This window comes from Macaca fascicularis, chromosome 2, assembly GCF_037993035.2.
Source record: "Macaca fascicularis isolate 582-1 chromosome 2, T2T-MFA8v1.1".
Lineage (NCBI taxonomy): Eukaryota > Metazoa > Chordata > Mammalia > Primates > Cercopithecidae > Macaca > Macaca fascicularis.
In genome coordinates, this window is record NC_088376.1 from 37,123,359 (window position 1) to 37,140,909 (window position 17,551).

At 38.8% G+C, this 17,551-nt stretch overlaps 1 protein-coding gene across 2 annotated transcripts in view; it reads right to left on the reverse strand.

Moving 5' to 3' along the window:
- The window catches only part of RYK (receptor like tyrosine kinase), a 91,365-nt gene that overhangs the window by 56,420 nt on the left and 17,394 nt on the right, over positions 1-17,551 (reverse strand). For both annotated transcript variants that reach the window (XM_015445101.3, XM_065539928.1), the window contains exon 2: positions 6,306-6,427. In XM_015445101.3, coding sequence (XP_015300587.2) covers positions 6,306-6,427 — 122 coding nt within the window. The remainder of the gene's footprint in view (positions 1-6,305; positions 6,428-17,551) is intronic.

A 17,551-nucleotide genomic window follows, 5' to 3' on the forward strand; every position in this document is an offset into this window, starting at 1 on the left:
AATATAAACATTTGAATAAACTGAAAAATAAACATTTTTGCTTATGTTCCCTTACTTGGAAACAAATGGCAATTACAAGTAGGAAGCTGGCAAGTAAAGACATTTCCTTCTGGAACACAGAGAGTACAGATTTAAAGTGAATACACTTGTCTACAGCTAAATAGCCCTTTAATTTCTCTGAACTTACTAGAAGTAATGCCTTTCTCATAGAAACCTCACTCTGCACAGGACACAGCCGCTGGCCTCCAGCGGTGTCTGCTGGAACTCTGGACAAGTTCCCTGCAACTCCTAGAAAATGATGATGAATTCCTGAAAGCAGAGAACAGCCACGCGGTGAGGGTGGGGAGTGGGAATATTCTGCTACATCCTGGCAAATTTTTGCTTTTCAGGTATCTAAAAAGCTACTGACGGCCAGATGCAGTGGCTCGTGCCTGTGATGCCAGCACTTTGGGAGGCCGAGGTGGGCAGATCGCAAGGTCAGGAGATCAAGACCATCCTGGCTAACATGGTGAAACCCCGTCTCTACTAAAAATACAAAAGAATTAGCCTGGCGTGGTGGTGGGCACCTATAGTCCCAGATACTCGGGAGGCTGAGGCAGGAGAATGGCGTGAACCCGGGAGGCGGAGCTTGCAGTGGGCTGAGATGACGCCACTGCACTCCAGCCTGGGTGACACAGTGAGACTCTGTCTCAAAGAAAAAAAAAAAAAAGCTACTGACACTCAACAGACACAGTTACATGCTTTTCCTGGATATTGGGGAATGTGCTGGAATACAGAAGAAACTAATTATCTGTTAAAGCCTCTCAGTAGCCTGCTTTTAAGTGTGTGGTCCTGTGAAAAAGAAGCAATACCAGAGTTCTACTCCCAGCTCAAAATGCAATTAACACAATGGTCTTTCCTGACCACTCGCTAAGGCATGTGTGACCTATGCACTAAGAGTAAGACAGCTTCAAGCCCCTGAAGAGACCACAATCTGTGCGGCAAGACAAAACCGCGTAAACACTGAGAAACACTGTTACCAGAAGCTGTGATATGGGAAAACTAATGTTAAAATATCTACAATGTTGAACTGACATATGCCAGGGAGCCAGGAGATCTCTGGAAGCAAATATTTCGTCTTCTGGCAAAACCTTAAAGAAAGAACCGAGGGTTTCCGATGAAGTAATTAGAGCTTCATCTAATTTTCCTTCTGAAAAGTTTCCTTCTGAAAGTTCATGATTACACCTCAGGGTTAAACGATCAGGTGACAAACCCTTCATCAAGCCTCCCCTGCCCTCATGTGTGACTTTCCCATTTCAGGTCATCTCTATCTTCTGCTTCCTCTAACCCTACTTCTCCTACCTTAAGCAAGTCCCTTTCCAAATCTGGGTCTTAATTTCCTCACAGGAACTGATCAATAACCAAAGTACAACCATATAATAATAAATAATACAGCCATTTGAAGGGGGAAAAAGTACAACTCTGTATCAAGTGACAGAGATCCTTGACCAGGATATCGTTCAGTGCTCTGCAAACTGCAGAAAAGTATGTGGTATGTTAGTTGTTGAAAGATGTATATATACATATACACATGGATGCTTATATACACACAAACTATTTCTAAAGAAAAGACAAGAATCAGGCAACATTGGCTGACTCAGGCAAGGGGACCTAAGTGGCTGGATTGCTCAGGGATGGTACCAGAAGGTGTAGGGGACTTACTTTTCACTGTATACCCTTTATGCTTTTTAAATTTTTACTATGTGCATATATTATCTACTCATAAGATTAATTTTTAAAATAAATAAACGTAATCAACTGTGCTAAAATCACCAGAGATTATTACCTAGAACTGGGAACTGCAATAGTGCCTGAAGCCTGAAACTAGATTAACACAGACATATTTCCTTAGTTTTTTACTAAAAAATATTATAAGATGGTTACTTTCCTCTAAATTTTTATACCTGTTACAGGTATAAATCAGTTTAGGTTTATATTCAACCCACTCATTTTTCCAAACTTATAACCTCACTCTATTAAGAGTAAAATATCTGAAACATCCCATTTGTGCAATTACTGTCGAGTGTACCCAGCCTATATGTTTTCACACTTCCAGAAATAGGAAAGTCACCACTCCTAAAGCCACACATTCCAACTCTGAAAAGCCCCAACTGCTCAGAAGTTCCCCATTTGTTGAGCCAGGCCCTGTGGCTTCTACCTGCACATCTTTTCTGCAGTAAGTACCACGTGCTATACCAAGCACAGAGGATACCCTTTAAGGTGCTCAGCATATAGGAGGGAGAAAGAAAAGAAAATCAAACCAGTATAATATTCTTAAAGTATAACTAGGGCTATGAGAGAGGAGAAGGGCACCGTGCAGACAGAAAAGGGCACCTGACACATTGGAGGAGAGGTGACACCAGGTCACAGCTTTATGAGATAAACAGGAGTTACTCAGGTAAAGAATGAAGAAAGGGCATTTGTGGCAAACAGCAGCACTGTGACAGATCAAAGAGCATTCAAGAAATTCCAAGACAGAAAAAAATGACACTAAATGACTGGCTAGATAGGAGGCAGAAAAGAAAGGCCAAGACCAGACCATAAAGGCCTCTGACAAAACCAAGAGCTTTATTCCGGTAGCAACAGAGAAGCCTAGGGTGGCTTTGTGGAGGGTGCAACGAGAGGTCAGTCCAGAGGAAAGGAGACCAGTTAGAAGACCACTTCTGAACCCAGCAAGAAACAATGAAGGCCCAAACTAAGGGTGAGGCATTGGGTCACAAGAGAGGTAGGAAATGAATTTAAGATGTAATTATTAGAGAGAATCAACTAGATTTAGAAAGTGTAGGAGAAGGAAACTAGGATCCCTTCTACATTTCTGGCCTGGACATGTAAATAAATGGTCATACCCTCCAAAAAAATAAGGAAACTTCTGCCTCACAAAGCATATCATACCACAGTGGCAGCCCAAATGTGCACTAACAATGATATTTATACCTGCCAAAGAAGTAACTTGGAAATTATGCGCTATAAAATAATGTGAATGATATGGGAGTACAATTACAGCTATACCAAGGCTTCTCCTAACCCAAAATGCACCACACAAACACAGGTTTCCCTTCAAACATATATATTCACCTGAGCCCCTCCTACCTGCTCTCTCCCACTCCAATATCCTCCTGTAACAGGCTCCTAAGACTCAGACACCCATTACCAGCAATGTCAGGGCCCTGCGCTCACTCCAAATAACAAACAGTGTATATTAACTGTTTTAAAGGAATCAGTATAAGAAGGTTTTATTTTGTTCAGTCCTGACTGCCACTTCCCACATTGCCTTTGTACTCACAAATCACTACCCATACACTTGCCCAGGAAACCTTCTCATATCAGCATTCTTTTTTCCTAAGTGTGCCCAGAAATATTTACACTCTGCTCAAAGTCAATAGAAGCACCTAGAACAGAATTCTCTAATAAACCTTTCACCATTTCGAAATACATTTATTATTTGTTTTTATATGTATCAACATCAAAGGTAAGAATAATAACAAAGAATTAGCTATCAATTTTTTGGAGAATATAAGAAGCTTCTCTGCCTGAAAGATGTTCATAGAAACACTGGACCTCAGAGTTGCAAGGGACTTAAAATTCAGTAACAACCACTCCAGAAATACTTGAATTCCTTCTACAACAGCCTTACTGAATGGTTATCCAGCGTAGGTCTGACCTCTTCCAGGGAGAGGAAACACACTGCCCTCACCACAGCACAGGCTGAAATACAAAACTAGTTTCAAAAACAGACGCAAAAAGCAGAGGTTGAAAGGGTGATGAGGAATGAGATTTTGTTAAAAGATAGTTTCAAATTATCTCCCCACAAATTACACACTAATCATAAAGGGAAAAACTCAACGGGAGAAATCTGGTGAGGAGAGTGTTCGGAGTCACCACCACCAGTTACAGGACAAATTGGCACCTTGTGCACTGGGAAGGACAGCACCTTTGTGGTATCACTGCCAAAGAGATATTCCTGAATCTAATCATGAGGAAACCTCAGACAACGCAAACTGAGAGGCATTCTACAAAATAACTGGCCTATATGTTTCAAAAATGTTAAGGTCAAAAAACATAAAGAAAGGCTACGGAACCGTTCCTGACTGATAGGGAACTAAGAGACATCAACTAGTAAAAATTAGGCTATGAAGAACATTGTTGTGATAATTGATAAAATGTGACTACTGTGGATTAGATAATAACATAATAATGTCAAATTTCCTGGTTTTGATCATTGTACTTTGGTCGTATAAAGAACGCCCTTTTTCTTAGAAAATACACACTGACATATGGGGAGCGGGAGGGAGAGGGAGATTGGAAGGCAAACAAGTATACTTAAAATGTTGGTATTAGGAAATGAAGATCAAAAATAAGCACTTATTCACTGGTACATGTGGCAGTACCTTTCAAAGTTTTAAACACGCACACGCATTGGCTAGTCATTTCACCTCTTAGCAGTAATTTACTATTCAGAAATAAGGCCATAAGTGCACAAAAACTTCTGAACAAAGATGTTCTTAACATATTTATATACATACACACACATATATATGTACATATACACACACAGGGATACACATTAACACATTTTTTTTTGTGTTTCTATATTCATCAAAAGCAAAGGTTGAAAAATTTTTAAATAAAAGAAATAGCAAAGGTAGAAACATCAATAAAAGATGAACTACCAACTGTTTTCATCATCCCATTACCTAGATTTTGCCTACAAAATGAAATGAGGGAAACTATGTAACAGTGAAGGGAAGCATTGTTTGAAATAATAAAATGCTATTAAAAATCCATGTGTCCCATCAATGAGGTACTTTACAGAAAGCAATATAGCATACATCCGTACAATATCATATTATAAAACCATTAAAGAGAAGGAGTGAGAGAAAAAGAAAGATGCCTAGATAAGTTATTCTGTAGGGGAAAAAGTACTATACAACATACACATCTAAAAATCCCTTTTTTGTTTAAAAAGGGAAAAAAAGGGGACCTTGAAGAAGTTATACCAAACCATAAACAATTACTTCTGAATACAGAACTACAAAGTCTTAACAGTTCTTTTTCTTTTTTATTTTTTTGAGACAGAGTCTCACTCTGTCGCCCAGGAGGGAGTGCAGTGGTGCAATCTCAGCTCACTGCAACCTCCACCTCCCGGGTAGCAACTCTCCTGCCTCAGTCTCCTGAGTAGCTGGGAATACAGGTGTGCGCCACCACATCTGGCTAATTTTCATATTTTTAGTAGAGACGGGGTTTCACCATGTTGGCCAGGATGGTCTTGATCTCCTGACCTCGTGATCCACCTGTCTCGACCTCCCAAAGTGCTGAGATTATAGGCATGAGCCACCATGCCAGGCCTAGTCTTAGAGTTCTTAAAACATTTTTGTAATATTTGAATTTTCCCAAAAATCATTGTTGTTTTCTAAGTAGAAAAAAAATGAAGATTTAAAAAAATCTATATTAAAGTGGCCAATTTAAATAACTTGCAGCAAATATCATGACAGACGCTACTCTATAATACTTTTAAAAAAACAACTCTACAATAGGTATTCTTATTTATAGTAGCAAGATTATTTTTATTTCCTAAATAAAATCCTATTCAAAAGCCTATATACAAAGTCGATGAAAGAAACTGAAGTTGGTTGGGTATAGGAGGCACCTCCAGGCTCAGCCTCCGACTCTCTGACTTAGGAGAAAACTTACTAAGTTTGAGGGACCCAGGCAGTCAGAGCAAATGTGAAGAATTCAGCAACAAGTAGCCCAGGCGAGAGATTCTTAAGTGATTGGATTTAGCCCTTAGGAGCAAACAAGCCTCGCCACAGGACACATGGGTGGCTGCATCTGCTGTACCTTTCTTAAACCGTTTCTCCATGAGTGGGAGAACTGTATCCATTCTGTCCAACATGTCTAAAAGGCCTGTCTTACCAATCCCCACCCCTACGCCCGTATCATTTCACCACAGCAGCACTGTCATCATTGGGTCCAAATTCACCCTTTTCAAGCTAGGTCTGGATCTCTGTTTGAAGAGCCTAAAAGGATGTAAGTGTTGTGTCATATGCTAATCAATTAAATGACAGCCACCTTCGTTTTAAAGGATTCGAGAAATTTTAGAGGAATAGGCCAAGTATTTGAAATATAAATCTGAAAACACTCAGTACTATTATATCGCATCACCGGCCGACCCTTCGGTACAGATGGCAGCCCAGTCCTCAAACACAGCCCTTGCCTCTGTGGCTGGGTGACCCTGTCATGATGTCTGTGGTTAGTCACTCTCTTACCTTGGACTTCGCATGCCAGGTGAAGTGCAGGAAATTTGTCTCACTGGGTACTAACAGATTAAAGGATAGAGCGTAGTGACTAATAAGGTCATTTCTCACATAATAAAGTTCTGCATCAAGACCTAGAAAAAAATAGGAAAAAAATAATTAAACACTTAAAATACCCTCAGAATCATCCCTATCAGTATTTCAAATACAAATAATAGAGTGAAGATAATATTGATAAGCAAATGAACATCACAAATGGCCCTCCCATGGGCTGCCTTATGAAGCAAGAAAGACACACGGTTTTATCATCACCAAGAAAGATGAAGAAATTGAGACTTGAAACAATTAAGCAGTTATCCAGCCGAAAACAGGTGTGCTAGAACTAGAACTCTGGCAGCCACTCTGTCTTCCGAGGGCCAGTGTGATGTTCTTTCTTCTGGACACAGTGCTTCTTAGAGTAACAGCTACAAAGAAATGCTCCTTTTCCCAAAAAATTTATGTAGACTTAGGAAGGGAGATTCAAAATGAAAGGGAGAAAGGCGCCTCAGATAAAATGTAAGCCTGAGCCAAGCCTCAAGCCCCCAGCCAGAGATGACCTCTGCTTCCTCTGACAACACAAGGTCCTTGCTGTTCTGATAGCATTTACCATGGTACACACTTGCACCAGGTGTCTTGCAGGCACATGCTGTCTTGCCTACCAAGACTACAAAGGGAAGAACACTATGTTTTTCACGGTATCTGCAGGACACAGCTCTCTGCACAAAACATAAACACTTGTTAACCAAGAGGTTAGTACTACAGACAAAACAAAAATAAATGAAGAGCCTGGAATGCCAGAGAAGTGACTCCCAAGTTTCACTCACTCCCATACCACCTTCTCAACCAGGGCACATGCAATCTCCCAAATGTATCAGGCTCTCAATTTTGTCACACTCTTTTATCCTACCTGTATTTAATATTTTTCTTTAAAACTCATTTAATTTGTTAAAATAAGAATTTGTAAGGCAAAATTTAAACACTACTTTTCAGTGGCAAATCAACAGTTACTGTTAAAAAAAAAAAGTTATCCAAAAACAAAAGAAAAACAAAACAAATGTACTAAATTCTAGCTCAATTCTGGTGCCTACCAAGAAGGCAGTGAGCTCGAGCCTAGCTCATTGTTTATAAAAAGGGAGGAGGGAGGTATAATCAAGCATTTGAGAAATGTAAAAAATAAAAATAAAAAAACTCACACAGGATTTCCCCATGATCATCCAAGGAACTGAAAGACTAAAAGCAGGGAGTAACTTTCTCTTGAATTGATTTACTATTATTTGAAGTTCTATCCAGGTGTCCCTCTAGTAATACATGACATATATACTCCACAAGTTAGAGGGGGAAAAGATACTGATGACAACAGCCAAAATGCAAATTTCACATTTACTGAGCCGGCACTATGGGGTCTGAAACCTCACAGTATGCAGAGAGGTCAAGATGGAGATCTCATACCTCCTAAGAATAGAGATCTAGAAACAAATCACTCTGCTACAGGTATTTATCCTGTAAAATTCGTTTTCTCGTTTCTGAACTAGATGTAATAAAATCATTAATGCAGAAATGAAATTTAAGGCATGCTACATAGGGGGAAGTTGCTGCACTTGTAGGGTCCAGCCCTACAGGGCCTGTGCGTTTTTCTCCTTGTGTGTGGAGACCAGAGATCATAGAAATAAAGACACAAGACAAAGAGATAGAAAAAAAGACAGCCGGGCCCGGGGACCACTACCACAAAGATGCGGAGACCGGTAGTGGCCCTGAATGCCTGGCTGTGCTGTTATTTATTGTACACAAGGCAAGGGGGCAGGGTAAGGAGTGTGAGTCATCTCCAGTGATAGGTAAGGTCACGTGAGTCATGTGTCCAACAAACAGGGGGCCCTTCCCTATTTGGTAGCCTAGGTGGAGACAGAGAGGGGCCAGCTTATGTCGTTATTTCTTCTATGCATTTCTCGGAGAGATCAAAGATTTTAATACTTTCACTAATTCTGCTTCTGCTACTGCTACCTAGAAGGCAGAGCCAGGTGTACAGGGTGGAACATGAAAGTGGACCGGGAGCATGACCACTGAAGCATAGCATCGCAGGGAGACATTTAGGTCTCCAGATGACTGCAGGTGGGCCTGAGTGATGTTAGGCCTTCCACAAGAGGTGGTGGAGCAGAGTCTTCTCTAACTCCCCCGGGGAAGAGGGAGACTCCCTTTCCTGGTCTGCTAAGTAACCGGTGCCTTCCCAGGCACTGGCACTACCACAAGACCAAGGTCTGCTAAGTAACGGTGCCTTCCCAGGCACTGGTGTTACCGCTAGACCAAGGAGTCCTCTAGTGGCCCTATCCGGGCATGACAGAGGGCTCACACTTTTATCTTCTAGTCACTTCTCACCATGTCCCCTCAGCTCCTATCTCTGTATGGCCTGGTTTTTCCTAGGTTATAATTGTAGAAGACAGATTATTATAACATTGGAATAAAGAGTAATGCTACAAACTAATGATTAATAATATTCATATGTAATCATATCTATATTCTATTTCTAGTATAACTATTCTTGTTCCATACATTTTCTTTATTATACTGGAACAGCTTGTGCCTTCAGTCTCTTGCCCCAGCACCTGGGTGGCTTGCCACCCACAGCACTAGCTGGGTAGTACTGCTTTTATTTATCCTACAAAAGATATTGAAAGCAGAGAGAGAAATGTAGACCCTTTTGCAAAAGCCTCTCCCTGCTGGCAGGAGTGTTAGCAAATATCCAGGAATGGAGGATTGGTGGTGTTGGAGAAAGGCATTAGAGGAAAAATTGTAAATAATTTAAATTTGCCTTTTTTCTTAAGTCTGGGTCTTACTCTAGTCTAGATAGGTGCTGTTTAGTTAGAAATATATGTCAGATAAATAAATAAGAAGAAAGTTACACGAGGCAGTACTGACATGAGACAAACTAGAACTCAAGTTGAAAGGATTTCAAAATAATTGTATTAATATAAAATGTATTAATGAGTTCATATTAATAAAAACCACAAGAGGATACAGTAGTACAACTGAAAAAAAAGGGCTCCAAATACAGAAAGTAAAAACCAACAGGACAAAAAGGCAAAAAGAAACACAAATCCACAACCACAAATGGAAACTAACATCCTCTCAGAAATCAAAAGATCAGAACAATCAGGCATAGTGTTACACCTGTAATCCCAGCTCTTTGGGAGGCTGAAGCAAGAGGATCAGTTGAGGCTGGAAGTTCGAGACCAGTCTGGGCAACACAGCAACAACCCATCTCTATAAAAAACTTTTTAAAAAATAGCTGGGAGTGGTGGTGCACACCTGTAGTACTAACTACTCAGGAGGCGTGAGGATGGCTTGAGCTCAGGAATTTGAGGTTACCGTGAGCTATGATCACACCACTGCACTCCTGTCTGTGTAACACAAGACCCTCTCTCTTTAAAAAATAAGATCAAAACAGATACAAATTGAGTGTGGACATAGATGATCTGAACATATAATTATGGGACATGAAAAAGTGAGGGGGGATTAATCATAAATTAGACCACATATATTTAAAATTTTTTTAAATATAAAAACAGATTCAAACCAAAATCATAGAGGCTACCTTCCTTGATCAAACACCATATGATAAAGATATTAACTATAAGGATGAAACCAAAAGAGTATTATTTGAAAAGATTAATACACTTCACAAGACTGATCAAGGAAAAAAGAGAAAAAACACCAAACACAAATTACCAATACTGGTAATGAAAATGAAATATTACTACAAATCCTATAGATGCTAAAAAGATAAAAAGATTAGTATAAACAACTTTGACAATAAAATAAACAAATTAGATGAAACAAGGACCCTTTAAAAACAAAATTCACCAAACTAAAAGAAATAAAAATTTCAAACAATTAAAAACCTATCCCAAAAGAAAGCTCCAGGTCCAGATGGCTTCATTAGTGAATTCTATCAAACATTTAAGGAAGACACCACACCAATCTTACATAAACTCTGTCAGAAAATAGTTGAAGAGAATACCTCCTAAGTCATCTGATGAGGCCAGCAGCATCATCTTGATACAAACTTACTAAAACATTATGAGAAAAGAAAATTACAGAACAACATCCCTTATGAACATAGATTAAAACATTCTCCACAAAACATTAGCAAATTCAATACAAGAATACATAAAAGGATTAACACATCATGACCAAGTATATATGAAAGGTTAACCTTCTAAAAATCAGTATAATTTACCACATTAACAAAATAAAAACCCATATCATCTCAATAGATAGAGAAAAAACATTTGACAACATTCAAAGCCTGTTAATGATAAAAACTGTCAACAAACTAGGAACAGACAGAAACTTTCTCAGTTTGGTAAAGAACATTAAAAAAAACCCTAGAGCTAATATCATACTCAGTGGTGAATTATTAAATCCTTATACCTAAGATCAGAAACAAGGCAAAGATGTCCACGTCCACAACTTCTATTCAATCTTGTACTGGAGGTCCTAGCCAATGTATTCAGACATAAAAAGCACAAGGATGAAGCAAAACTGTCATTGTTCACAGATGACATAATGGTATGTATAGAAAGCATTACGAAATCCACTAAAATACTATTAAAACCAACTAGTGAATTTAGCAAGGTCTCCGAATACAAAGCCAATACTTTAAAATCAATTGTATTTCTATATTAGCAACAACTAGAAAATAAAACTTAAAAAGTCAATACTGTAACATTAAAAAATACCAGGGACCTAGGAATAACTCTAAGGCTATGTAAGATCGCTACACTGAAAACTGTAAAACATGGCTAAGAAAAATTAGAGAAGACCTTAAAAAGTGGAAAGCCATACTGTACAATTCTCCTTAGATAAGCCTCAATACTGTTAAGATGTCAAGTCTCTCATATTGATCTGCAGATTCAAAGTAATCTTAATCAAAATCTCAAGAGATTTTTTGAAAAATTAATCACAAAATTTACATGCCAACAACAATCTTGAAAATGAAAATGCCTTGGAAGAGGAACCAAAGCAATTTAATTTTAGTATTTTCAACAAGAGATATAAAGCAACTAGATGCATAAATATACAGAAAAAAAAAACACCTTAAAATGAAAATTAAAACCACAATGAGATACCACCTCATTCCAGTTAGGATGGCTATTACACTGCTGGTAGGATTATAAACTAGTACACCATTACGAAAAAGACTTTGGAGGCCCTTTTTTTTTAAGACGAGTCTCGCTCTGTCGCCCAGGCTGGAGTGCAGTGGTGCGATCTCAGCTCACTGCAAGCTCCGCCTCCCGGGTTCACGCCATTCTCCCACCTCAGCCTCCCGAGTAGCTGGGACTACAGGTGCCCGCCACCATGCCCAGCTAATTTTGTTTTTGTATTTTTAGTAGAGACAGGGTTTCACCGTGTTAGCCGGGATGGTCTCGATCTCCTGACCTCGTGATCCACCCGCCTCAGCCTCCCAAAGTGCTGGGATTACAGGCGTGAGCCACTGTGCCTGGCCTGACTTTGGAGGTTCTTTAAAAAATTAAAAGTAAGGCCAGGTATGATGGTTCATGCCAGTAATCCCAGTGTGTGGCAGGCCGGGAACAGAGGATCACTTAGGCCATTCTAAAGTATGAGACCAGTCTGGGCAACATTAGCAAAACACTGTCTCTACAAAAAATGTTTACAATTAGCCAAGCATGGTGATGTATGCCTGTAGTCCTCACTACTTGGGTGGCTGAGATCTGAGGCTGGCTTGAGCCCAGGAGTTCAAGGCGGCAATGAGCTATGATTGTGTCACTGTACTCCAGCCTGGAAGACAGAACAAGACTGTGTAGGGGGTAAACAACAACAACAACAACAACAACAACAACAACTACCATATGATCCAGCAATCGCACTACTGTGTATATATCAAAAGAAAATGAAATTAGTATGTTGAAGAGGTATCTGCATTCCCATGTTTATTGTAGCACTATTTACAATAGCCATGATATGAGATCAACCTAACTGTCCAACAAAGAATGAATGGATAAAGAAAATATGGTAAATGTACACAATGTAATATTATTCGACTTTTAAAAAAATGGACATTGTCATTTGCTACAACATGAATGAACCTGGAAGACATCATGTTAACTGAAATAAGCCAGACATAGAAAGACAAATACTGCATGATATCACTCATATGTGGAATCTTTTTTTTTTTTTTTTTTAAAGTTAGTATCATAGGAATAGAGCAGAGTAATTATTACCAGAGACTGAGGAGGGGAGGGGAAAGTGGAGGATGGGGAAAGGTTGGTCAGTGGGTACGAACTTACAGTCAGATAAGAGGAATAAATTCTGATGTTCTAACACACAATAGAGTGACTAGTTAACAGCAAAACACAGTATATCACAAAATAGCTAGAAGAGAGGCTTTTCAAGTTTATTATCACAAAGAAATGATAAATGTATGATGTGATGAATACACTAACTACCCTGATTGGATCATTATACAGCAGAGATATGTATCAAAACACCAAACTGTACCCTATAAATATGTACAATTATAATGTGTAAATAAAAATTGAAAAAATAAATGTTTAAAAAACTCTTCCTAGGGTTACTAAAAAAAAAAAAAAAAAAAAAAAAAACCTTAACCCCTATCTTACATATCATACAAAACCCAATCTGAGATATAAACCTAAATGTAAAAGCCAGAACTATAAAGCTTCTAGAAGAAAACGTAGGATAGAAGGGGCCATGTCTGCCAGAGCGGAACGCTCCCTCTCTGGGGTCCTGTCGCTCTTGCTCTCTGGCTCCCTCGCCCTCTCTCTTTTTCTTCTTCTCTCTCTGCCTTGGACTCTCTCTATTGCTTGCTCTTTCTCTCTCTCTCTCTTTCTCTCTCTCTCTCTTTCCCCCATCCCTTTCCGTCTTTCCTTCCATCTCTCCCTTGCTCTCCCTCGGGCTGAGAAAAAAAAAAATGTAGGATAGAAAAATCTTCACAACCTGGGGTAAGCAAAGATTTCCTGGACAGGTGACACAGAACATAAAGCAACCAGAAAAAACTGAAAATTATCAAAATTTAAAAACATCAAAATTTAAAAATTATCAAAATTAAAAACTGAAATTCATCAAAATTAACAACTTCTGTCCCTCAAAAAACATTAAGAAAATGAAATTAAAGTCACAAACTAGGAGAAAATATTCACAACACATATATGTAAGAAAGAACTTGTCTGGGGGAAGGGAGAGATGTTGGTTAAATTTTTTTAATGATTTGTTTCTAGAATATATAAAGAACCAAAACTTTTTTAACCAAATTAGATAAAATGGACAAAAGATGTGAGCAGACGTTTCATAATTATATACATACCCAATAAGCATATGAAGAGGTGCTAAACATCTTTAGTCATCAGAGAACTACAAACGAACGCCACAATGAGAGCCACTAGCACCAAAGAAAATAACACTGAACATTGTCAAGGAGGTGGGGTAACTATTATACAATCTTACACATTGCTAAAGTGTAAAAAACTTTCAACTACTTTGGAAAACACAGTTTCTTATAAAGTTAAACATACACCTATTCTATGATCCAAGAATTCCGTTTCTGAGTAATTATCCAAAAGAAAAGAAAACATATGTCCACAAAAAAAAAGACTTATGCACAAATATTCATATCCCTCCCCACAACGTTTTTATTTCTGAGATGGAGTCTCATTCTGTTGCCCAGGCAGGATCTCAGCTCACTTCAATATGTACCTCCCAGGTTCAAGCGATTCTCCTGCTTCAGCCTCCAGAGTAGCTGGGATTACAGGCACCTGCCACCACGTCCGGCTAATTTTTGTATTTTTAGTAGAAACATGGTTTCACTACGTTGGCCAGGCTGGTCTCCTGACCTCAAGTGATCCATCTGCCTCGGCCTCCCAAAGTGCTGGGATTACAGGTGTGAGCCACCATGCCTGGCCATGTTCACAGCCCTTTTAGCCACAAGAGCCAAAACTGGAAACAACACAAACATCCATCAACAGATGAACAGATAACCAACTGTGGCATATATATAAATGGAATGCTAATCAGCAATGAAAATAGACTTGGTAACAATAGTGATGAATTTCATAGACTGTATGAGTGAAAGAAACTACACAAGAAAGTATATACTAGTATTTCCACTTATGTAAAGTTATAGAATAGGCAAAAGTAATTTATGGTGACAAAAATCAGATCAATGGTTACCCTGGAAAGGGGAGTGGAAGGGAAACTGTTGAACTGATTGCAAAGAGGCATCATGGAATTTCTGTGGTGATGGAAATGTCCTATATCTTGGTTGGAGTGATAGTTACTAGGTGTATGCATTTTTCAAAACTCAACCAGCAGGACATTTAAAATCTGTGTATTTCATTATACGTACTTTACCTAAATTTTTTAAAAGATGGAAAAAAGATAGAAAAAGATGGAAAACTCAACGGTTTTTACCCCTCTGCTTATCTCAAGAAGCTTGCAAAATCATAGCATAGTACTTGTACTAACATCAAAAATTTTAGAAAAAATTAATCTTAAGTGATCACCAACTTCCATATTTAAACTTCAAAACACCTTTCCCAGGAAAATAAAGAACTCTGTTCTAATAAATAACAATTTGTTATTACTGGTAATAATAACAAAAAATTATGAGTAAGTTTTCCAGACACAGTTCAAAGTATCAAGAGCATCTAGGAGTTCTGTAAATTCAACTCCACGTTAAGCTAGATAAAAAGGACCTGTAAGCAGCCAGACAAGAAAAAAAAAACAATGCAGGCACATCCTTAAGTCATACATGCAGTCATTTGATAATTCGTGGTTTTGTTCTACTAGAAATTTTATCTTATCTGTCAAGTAGACTGGTGGATATAACCAATTTCTTCCCAGCCTCCTGGGAACATCTGTTCTCCCCAATTTGCTCAAGGTCTCTCTGGTTCTACCAGCCCAAACAGCAACTACCAACTTCAGCAGAAACTATGCCTCCTAAGTAGAGAATATTCTTTTTCAACATATCAGAGCAACTTCACATTACAACTGAAGACAGGGCAAAGACTGCAGTCAGCCAACTTTCTCAGGCTTCTAAAACCTAGTTGGACTTCAACTTGTGCTGGTAGGCTTAGCACCCTGGCTGTCCACTCCTTATCCCCTTTCAATGATCTGCTTCTAGACTGTCACCCATTAACACCACTCTGACTTCCACCAACCTCCTTATCCTTCTGAAGTACAACTTCCCCCTGGCCCTGTGGAGCCCAAAGGGCCCATTCTCCTACCCTCAGTGGACACTGCCCTGGATCGCCAGGGCCACTCAGATGACTGAAGTCATGCTTGAGCATCCTTACCAAAAGTTCTATTTCTTTACAATCATGCCATCAAACTATGCCACCCTCTATCCTTCTCAGTATCTCAGCTACCTCATTCACTGAGGATTCTGGGACCAGTTTATACAAGTTCTATACATTCCTCTTCTATGTCTCATTGGGGCAGGCTCCCAATGTCCCTGAGACTAACCCACTTCCAATCTGCCCTTCAATGACTCTTTTATTCCTTTTATTCCTCAACTCCAACAACCTCCATCCATACCAAAGAAACTCATTTCTATGGACAGCAGCAATATGCGAATTACTCTGCCTCTAAAATCTTGAACTATAGTATCTCAACAGCTAGTGTTATTCAGCTCTTTCCTTTACTATTACAACCGCTGCTCCCAGGGTCATTCTGTCTCCAGTATCTATAATCCTCTTGTTTCTCCCATTCTATTGTACCAATCATTTCCTCAGTTTCTTCTTACAGGCCTCAACCTCAATTACTTCAATTACTTTCTTAGCAGTGCAGGTTTCCACTTTCTCCCACCACAGCCTACGTCTGACACACACAATCCGCTCAGAAAAAGACACCCAACCTTGAACTCACTCTTCTACTTCCTGTCCTTTCTGGTGCTATAATTGAATGCTGCATAATCCTAGATTAAGCCATTGCCACAAATGACTCACTACAAGATGATGTTTGTACCCTCAGCAAATAAATATTTATAAGCTGCTGACAATTTAAAGCCCTGTGATCCAAATCTCTATGAACACCTGATGACCACCAAAATAAATTGCAAATTTAAAATTCACTACCATAGACTGAGGTGTTGAAATGGCAGTACAATCAATCATTAAACACAGTTGCTGTTTTCTGACTATAGGTTTTGAAAACATGTTTTGAAACAGATATTCCATTCTTTATTAGCTAAGGTAGTTATTTCCAGTTTGAAAAGGTTTGAACGAAACCAATAAAATTCTATTCAAATTTTCACGCATCAAATTAGCAAATACAGTCTGTTATGTTGTGAGACATGTTTCTGTAACACGAGCTTTCAAGTGGTTTGTAAATAAGATCATTCCAGTGTAACAAGGAAGTGGGTTCACATATTAATTTTCCTAGGCAAGGGGATCTGGAATAGCAGGAATAGAATTATATAACTTTCAGTGAGAAAGAAAAAGATCCTCATTCAGCTCAGCTGCTGCCAAGCAGAAGCCCTCTCAGCTCTATTTCAAGAACATTTAAAATGAGCACCTGTACCCAGGAATCCCAAAGGAGCATTCCCATCCTTTGCACAGCAAGCTGCACTTCCTCTGGTGCCCACCTTTATGGCAACCACATTGGCTTAGAAAATGACTTTCATGTGTACTGTCTCAAGACCACACCTTGTATGTTAGCATCTTTCACTCTCTTCTGAGGCAACACAAGCCATGCTAAATGGTTTAACTGGGCTGCCCAAGTCATCTCATAAGGTACCAATTACGCTTTTGTTAGTGCTCTGCTTTGAAAATTGCAGAGGTCTTGAGTGGTTTGCCCTTAACCTTATTTTTCTCATAAATCTTGTTATTTTTAGTGACTAGGTAAACTTGAAGGGTTTTTTATGGAATGCATTTGATGTTATAACAGAAATGTTTATCTTATTTAAAAATAATACTGAGTGTTATACAGGTTACGACAAGTAATTTGTGATTCTATATAAAGTTTTATAAACATTTATACTCTTTGACCCAGTAATTCCATTACTAAAATTCATCTTAGGGAAATGAAAGACAGACACAAATTTTTATGTACAAATATATTAATAGAAACAATTAAAACTGAAGAAAAGAAATAATATAAACTACCAGCAACAGAGCAATGATTAATAAACTATAATACATCCACAAGAGAGAACAACAGTTTTCAACAGTTTTTCTTTGGAGGAGAGA